The 8205-nt window shown below is 40.7% G+C and overlaps 1 protein-coding gene across 9 annotated transcripts in view; it reads left to right on the forward strand.

Moving 5' to 3' along the window:
• Positions 1-7921, forward strand: part of atp11c (ATPase phospholipid transporting 11C) — a 43658-nt gene extending 35737 nt beyond the window's left edge. For 2 of the 9 annotated variants that reach the window (XM_020635709.3, XM_065958462.1), the window contains exons 27-31: positions 57-160; positions 288-444; positions 2823-2931; positions 4784-4815; positions 5122-7921. In XM_020635709.3, the coding sequence (XP_020491365.1) occupies positions 57-160; positions 288-444; positions 2823-2927 (366 nt within the window). In that variant the 3' untranslated portion in view covers positions 2928-2931; positions 4784-4815; positions 5122-7921. Of the gene's footprint in view, positions 1-56; positions 161-287; positions 445-1877; positions 1969-2822; positions 2932-4783; positions 4816-5121 lie in introns of those variants that run through there. The other 7 variants (XM_020635711.3, XM_065958459.1, XM_065958460.1 and 4 more) reach the window with 7 other exon arrangements.
• The last annotated feature ends 284 nt before the right edge of the window (positions 7922-8205 follow it).

Genomic DNA, 8205 nt, shown 5'->3' on the forward strand with positions numbered 1-8205 from the left:
ATCGAGTTTGTAGACGAGTGTTGGATATTTGACATCTGCTTTATTTTTAATTGTAGCTTGCTCTGGACACACGGCACTGGACATGGATCAACCACTTTGTAATTTGGGGCTCCCTGGCTTTCTACGTGTTTTTCAGCTTTTTCTGGGGAGGAATAATATGGTAAGGAAAAACAACTCAACATAAATCAACCTATGTAGTTATATAAGCTTAACTATTATATTGTATTCCCATTCAACCCATGTTGTTTCTGCAGTCCTTGTAAACCAAAGTCTTCCCTCTCCTGCAGGCCTTTCCTGAAGCAGCAGCGTTTGTACTTTGTGTTTGCCAACATGCTGAGCTCAGTGTCAGCATGGCTGGTCATCATCTTGCTCATCCTCGTCAGCCTACTGCCAGAGATCCTGCTTGTGGTGTTCCGCAAGCCCCGAGGGCCCAACGCTCGACAGGTAAGAGCTGAAACACATACACACACTTGACCTGACACACATATTCGCACTCTACTTCTCTCTCTCTAGTTCTCTCTCTCTCTCTCTCTCTCTGTCCTAGATTTACAGCAACCAAACCTTCTATAAATATGTCACAATTTAACCACTTATTTTCTCAAGGATTCTGTTGTGGATAATGGAGCCCATATTTGATTTATTTTACTGTGAGGTGAAATAGGTGGACGTGGTTTAGTCACAAGATGGATTGAAGTCAAGTCCTTCAAATACAAACGGATTTCTCCTTTATGGGACTCTTTGCCTTCAATAACACTCCCTTCCTCTGTTCATCAATGTCCAAAGTTTATACCAGCTGGTCTCCAAAAACACACACACACACACACACACACACACACACACACACACACCTCTAATCCATGACATGACTGTGCTAGCTTTGATGACACATAAACCAAAGGGTAAGGTATGTTTTTCTGATAAATTGGCTCTTTATCCCCTTTTGTATTTAGAAGTTTAAGATGTCTCTAAAAATAATTCCACATATTATTTTTCTTCTTTAGGATATAATGTAGTTTCCACATTCCAAGATAAAAGAATAATATAACAGAACAATTAACCAGGCTTTTTTCCTTGCTTGCATCTTAATGACCGTTTATTTGATTTGATTTGTTTCTTTAACAGGGACACATGCCGTGAACATTGCTTCATACATTAAATACAAAGTAGATGCCATGCAAACCGATTTCTAGCCGTGGCTAATTTGCAGCCCCTGTCACTGGCTAGGCTTTTAGGTTTAAAACAGAATAGCAGATTCTTTGCTAGTTGTTGGTGTGACTGTTGAGGGACAGTCAGATTTTCCCATCAGTTTCCTCCAGAAGACGACTTTCCCCGACATACTTTGTCATTAACTCTCCATGTGGCTAATGTGTTTACCAAGCAGCTGGAAATGTTTGGTGGTAGGCGCTGTGCTGTTGGGTGTGTTCCCAAATGTTGTTGTTAAATCGTGTCTAGACACGTTTTATTTAGGAAAAGAAAATAAACTCAACCAAATGTTTTGCACATTTAAGCGGAGTAATACTACAGATTTGTACAGCATTTATGTTTTTATGCATTGTTTGTTTTTAATAATTTTTTGGGGGGAGTTTTGATCCATCACTGAAAATTAACAAATAAATATTTGATTAATAAACACTGGACCAGGTATACTGTAGAATTAAAGTCTACAGATTAGAATGACACTTGTTATAAAAAAAAACATTGTATATTTAATTTAATAAACAGCCCTTGGATCTTTTTTATTTTTTCAAACTTAATTTTCTCCTCCACAACTTTGTTTATCTAACTGGTGCCGCTGCTTTCCCCTTAATTTATATCTCCTTGCTCTGTCTCACCCTCTTGTTTCTTTTCTCTTCCTCACTGGACCTGCCCCTCTAAAGATGCAACATCGCCTTCCTTCCTCGGGGACATCTACTATCTTCATGTTGTCGCAGACAGCTAGTTCTCACAGCTTCTCGTGGAGCGACTGAGGTCTCTTTTTCCTTCTGTCAGCCCATATTCTTAAGCCTCGTCCTGCAGAGTCTCTGTGTCTTCAAGTCTTGCTTGTTTTCCACCATTTGTGTCCTTCCTCTCCCACTGTTAGACCTCTGTCTTACCCTCTGTAGTAACTCAGGGCCCCACTCTGGCATTTTAAAGTCACCACTTGGTTGAATAGCCTAGGTCAGAAATACAGATGAATTTCCATGAGCCTAGACATGTGTTCTTTGTTTCAATACGTGTTGCTTAAATTAAGAGGAATCATTCTCAGTGAGGCAACTTGTTCCCAAGTTAACTAGCAGTGTGGAGTAGGACCGGGTGTCCATGCTAAAAACGTGCAGTCCTTCATTCTTGTCTGTCGAGTTGTATCAGTTGGTGTCTCCTTCTGGCCGCCTGTGCTGCTCCAATGCCTGCTGCCTCCGCATGTCAAGTCAGGTGAATGCAGCACGACAAAGCACCTAAACTTACCTGCATGGGGCTCAAGTCAACAACCTCAGCCTGGATCCTCACCACAAACCCTGTGGGCATCTGCATTTTTGTCTTGGCGTGTGCGGGTCATATCACACATGCTATTAAGAAATGTGCAAGAATAGCAGTCTTTTAAAAATCAGAAGAACATTTTTTCAAGGAAAAGGTGTCTCAAAGGTCAGCTGGACTGATTTTAAATGTCCACCTGTCCAGTTTTCAAGTCTTTGTGTGTCTATTTGTCTGTCCCCTGTGTATGTGTGTATGTGTGTGTATGTGTCTGTGCAGTGATGAGAACAAGAGAGAGAGAGAGAGAGAGAGAGGCAAAGTGTCTGTTTGTCAGCCTAGTGATGTCATTGGTGTCTCTTGCCTCACCTTTCTAGAAGAAGCTGGGTCAGTCGAGCGCCGGGGGCCCCGAGTCTCCCCGGTCTTCAGCCAGGCCCCTGCTCATGAGAACCTTTTCAGATGAGTCCAATACTGTCATTTAAACAGGTACCAGCCCAACTTCAGGCCAATTAAGCCAATCAAAGACTCACTCCCCCAGTCACCCCTCCAGCAGTAAAACTCAGAGTCTCTAACTCTGAGATTTCAAAAAAGACACAAAGGTGTTCAGGCACACAAGCTGCAATCAACAAGACCCAATGTGTTTGTGTTGTATAAGCTGATATTGGCTGGCTGAAGAGATGCACTTTTTTATTTTCAAGACTTTAAGTTAAAATGGTCAAGTTTTGCACTTGTTTTACATGATTGCATCCCTTTTGTGTTCAAATCATATGTGCTCCTTTCAGCCCAGCTTATACAACACATCCCCCCCCCCGCGCATGTGCTTCAATAAAAACATTTGTTTTTGTCTTTTAAATGTCAGTTCATCTACATTTTGGAGCTGGATTGCCTCAGTTTAAGTGTTGATGCTTTTTGTGTACACCAGAGGTGTTCTGTGATGTAAGACTCCCCCGTCTTGACATTCATGTGCTGCTGGTGACGTGATGGTTTATGCCGTTGTTATTTCATACTGTGTGCATGTTCCAAACCTGTGTCGCTGCTCGCTGTCTGCATAACTTCTTGGCAAATAATGGATGCATTCTAAGTTGCTGAGCTGAGCTCACTGCATGGTGTTACGTTGCCCTAACCTCAGACTGAATGTTGCTGCATTACAAACAGGGGGATGACAACAAAATGAATGAAATCATCACATCATGAGATCTTTCAGAAATATTTGCTATTGTTGAAAAACTAATTATGGTTCAAAAATATCTTGGGAATAAATAACACATTATGGAATAAATATTGGAGAGGTAGGACAGTGGATAGAGTCGGAAATCAAGGAGAGAGAGAGCGGGGAAAAACATGCGGGAAAGTAGCCACAGATCAGATCGAACCCGGCCTGTTTTTGTGGTAAAGTAGTTTGTAAATGTTTAAAAAATAATAATAATTAAGTGGTGTTTGTCTAATTTGTTCAATTAGCCAACAGCTAATCACATCTGTAGTGTAAGCCTAGTTCTGCAAAGTTGCATTGTGAAGTAAAAAAAAAGACAAGGGCAAAAGAAGACAAAGAACAATTTGACTTCATAATAATTTTTCTTTGTTAATATGGTTCTTATCTTTAGAATGATGTATTTTGTGATTTAATAATGAAGGTTTTAGTGTCCATTGTTAGGTAATAGTAACAGGAGTTATACTGAAGTTTTGGGTAGATTGAGTTGAGTTTCTAACTTAGCTTCTCAAATCCTTTTTTGAGCATTTTTCTTCAATGAATCTACTAAATTTCATTGTAAAGAATTATCCAAATAGGATGCCAGTAAAGCTCAATTGGCAGAGCAGGCAGGCGTACACAGAGGCTAAAGTCATCGCCCCACTGGTCGTATGATCGACTCCTGATCTGGACGCTGCTTGCCATCTCCCTCTCTCTCTCCCACATTTCCTGTCTCTCTATATCTGTACTATTAAAGAAAGATCCAAAACACCCAAATATAATCTTGAGATGATAAAAAATGAATTAATGGTTTGTCAGCAAGAGTACTGAGGGTACAGAAGATGAGAGCATCTTTGCTCCTTGTCAGGACCTTGATGTTGTCTTAAAAGTATAATATGCAACTTCTGTTTTACTCAATATATTTAGTTAGGATATGTTTGATATCTGCTATATGAATGTTGAAAATGTTGCATGTTATATCTTTAAATATCTAGATGTCTTCATTTTTTTGTCCACCCCCCTGTAGACAGGCCTGAATGTTTCACCTTCCCTTCACTGTTCATCAGGGTCATCAATATCTGCTGCTTAACAGAAGCACAAGGCTTTTGACGACAGAACTGTTTAACCCTCATTTCTATTTTATTCCAATAGCTGTCAGAGAACGGCCTCCTCACTACGTCCAGGTAAACCGCAGCCGGACAAACCTAACAGTGTGCATCTGTTCTGTGTCCCTGCTGAGGGCTAACAGTTAACTGGGGGTGAAATTTGGAGCCTTTCTTTTACTAATTTCTGCTTGAGTCTGGTGGTGGGGAAAGTGTCATTTATTGGTGTGCCTTCATGTGTCTGGGTACGAGGCCAATCAAAGCTGATTCTCTAAAGATTTTGGTGATTGCATGGTGTCTATATGTGTTACTCTTGTTTGCAAACAGTCAAAAAGAAAAAACTGCATGAAATATGAAAGTAAATTCTGTCTGCTTGTGCTCTTGCAGATTGCGCCCGTCACACCACTTTCCTACAAGCACCTAAAGGAAGACGACTGAAAGGCATCAAGGACTCACAACAACAGTGGCATCAGACGCTGTCAGGGTCAGAGATGTCTGCCATCATGCCTGACCGTAAAAGAGGAGGAAAAATGAGAAGAAGAAGAGCGATTTGCTGACTTGGGGGAAGGGATCTAAATGGGTTTAGCGGTCTTCGACTTGCCTTTCCCCACTCCGTCCTCTGCCCAATCCAAACTCCTCCCCAGCCCCCCTTTGCGCATGCCTGCAGAGCTGTGCCCTGCATCATTTTTTCAAGATATCTACTCAGAAGACAGGCATGGGTTTTCTTTATTTGACTTTTTCTTCTTCTTTTTTTTTTTTTATACTAGCTAAAAATGAATGCATACACGGCTGCCTTTTTGGTAGCTCTATTAAAACTGCTGTGTTTTAACAAGCGGTTGTAATTTTCACTCCAAGAATGATTCACCTGCATGAAAGAAGAAGAAATGCTTCACTCCACTGAGGTTCAGTCACTGTTGTCTACATCGATTTCATTTCACTTTGAAAGTTTATATTACGTTACAGTTATTGCACTTTTCAACCGCTATTCTTTAAATTGTTTGATGTTTAAGAAATTAGTCATCCACAGTGTATGAAAAGTTACTGAAGGTGATTTTAGTTCTGCTCAGAGCAGCAAAACCATTATTAGAATGGTTTTCTTTTTCAAAATGTCTTTTTTTTTCTTCTTTTTTTTTTAAAATTCTGAATCTGCATTGTTGATCAAATGCTAAAGTTGACGGTTAAGAGAGGCCATTTTTATCACTCAATAAAGTGTGTGTTCGTGTGTATGTATGTAAGATTGAGAGATAGATTAGAGATGTTGAGCATGATCCAGCAGTGAAGCATTGCTCGGAGCGTGACCTAAATCTCCCGACCTCAGAGATAATTTAAGAGTCCATTTAAGAGGAGTAAATTAATATATGTGCTGTACTGTATTTAGCATAGTGATGTATGAAAGCATCTGCTCAAAGCCAAAAAAGATAGACGTAATACGATCAGATTCTGTCTACAGGAGTGTGAACTGAGAGTGACAGGTCAAGTGTGTGTTTGTGTGTATGTGCTGGATGATGAAATCCAGAAAGGTCTGTGCGTCATGAAAACCAGGATTACTTGAACCTTGTTTGTGAAGTATGTTTAGACATTTCCTGCACTATTAAGTAAACTGGTTTCTTCATTGCGTCGATGGTCACTAAGGCACATGAGTATATGCCTGAGCACACATGCACATATCAGCTTTATAAGAACAACACACACACAGTAAGGACACACATATATGCGCACATGCACTAAAACCTAAATGAGGTATTTATGTTCATTACCCATTATCTAGTTTGTATTGGTAGTCTCGTACAGGCTGAGTTGGAGCGTAAAGAAAATCAACTCCACACCTAGATCATCAGTTTCATTTCACTGTGAGGCTTTTTGCTCCATATCCCTCCTTCTGTTAGCGCTGAAATCTTCTGACCAATGAAATGACAGAGTGGACGGTTGAGCCTCTTTTTTTTCCCCCCTCCTTTAACTTCTTGTGTGTAGTGCTCCATACATTCCATTTTAACATGAATTGTTTTCAAACCTTTTTAGATACTGTCTACATTTGCCTCCCTCCTCCCCACAAACTTGTATTGTCCTTTTGGCATATTTATTATTAAGTGTAATTTTGCTCACAGATGTTATTCTTTTATTGTATAAATCTTTTTCTGTTATTGTTGTGGAGAGTGGTCAGCTTTGTGCCAGTTGAGTTAATCTGTTTTTCGCTCCAGAACTGATGTGAGCCTGTGCCAATTTCATTTTAAGTCTTTGTTATACATGCAAAGACAGGCAGCCCCCCTAATGCTCTCCCAGTGTCCCACAATCCACCTCTGTACCAACAAGACTCCTTTTGCATTGATATACTGTATTTACTCTTGGTTTAAACCTATTGCAGATTATTTCTGTTCTGTGTTAAAGTTGTTATAGTTTCCACATTACTGATTCCTGCTCAGACCGTACATTACTTTTAAATATGGGGGTTTTATTTCATCTCTCTGATTGTTGCCTCACATATCTTTAACAGTGCATCTGTAGAGCGGGCTCATGCAGTCATAATCCCATGTTGAGATACAAATTATGTACATGCTGATTTGATCTTAACAAATGGGAAAAATAGACCTGCCTTTCAGTATCATTCGCTGCTAGAACAGCTAGTTGTAGTTTTTGATGAAAAGGGGAGGAGACTGCTCTTACACCCTGTGACATGTCGCCTCCAGACTGCACTGAGCCACACATCAGATGAGCGAGAGGACACACTAAGAGGGGCTGCCTGCTTTGTTAACAAATGTAAAAACAACCTTTAAGTAACATCAGAGATGCTATTTTCAGAGCTAAATGATATCTTGGAATCTAATGTTTTTGCCTGTTTAAATGAAAACTATAAAAGAATGAAGAATTGAAGAATTGTATTTTTAATGCAACCTTTTTTCCAGCCACTTTTTCTACGAAAAAACGAAATGTCCCAAAAAAAACAAAAAAAACAAACCGGGAGAGGCTCTGTGGTTGTGGACACGGTCCCTGTCAGTCTCTGAGGGGATGGAGGTGGATGTCTTCAGGCACCTCAGCAGCCCTGTGTCATGCAGCAGGGACACCTCGCCACCTCCAGCCCCTTGGGTGTCCAGCCTCAACACTCCAAACCTCTAAGCTGAATGTACCTCTTTGAAACTATATTCAAAATCTGACGGATTTCTGTAATAAAGCATAATGTTTTAAACATAAATCAGTGCGTTTCAGTGCTTTGTGCCACCAACATGCATGTCAGCAGAATCTGTCTGATGGAAGGGCGTGTGTGGATGTGTGGGCGGCTGGGAGCGTGTGGATGTGTTTGTGTGCATTTGACCCCGCTAAGCAGATGCTGTGCAGTAATGAGATGGCTGAAAGGCTAAGCTGGATCAGCTGAGTGGCTGCGTATCAGGACAGAGTATGTCTGCCCTCTCTCTGTTCCTTGTGTGGCCTCACATCAAGAAATCATCCAGCACTGTGAGTCAGGAGGTACATGCATTC

Source organism: Labrus bergylta, chromosome 9, assembly GCF_963930695.1.
Source record: "Labrus bergylta chromosome 9, fLabBer1.1, whole genome shotgun sequence".
NCBI classification, from domain to species: domain Eukaryota; kingdom Metazoa; phylum Chordata; class Actinopteri; order Labriformes; family Labridae; genus Labrus; species Labrus bergylta.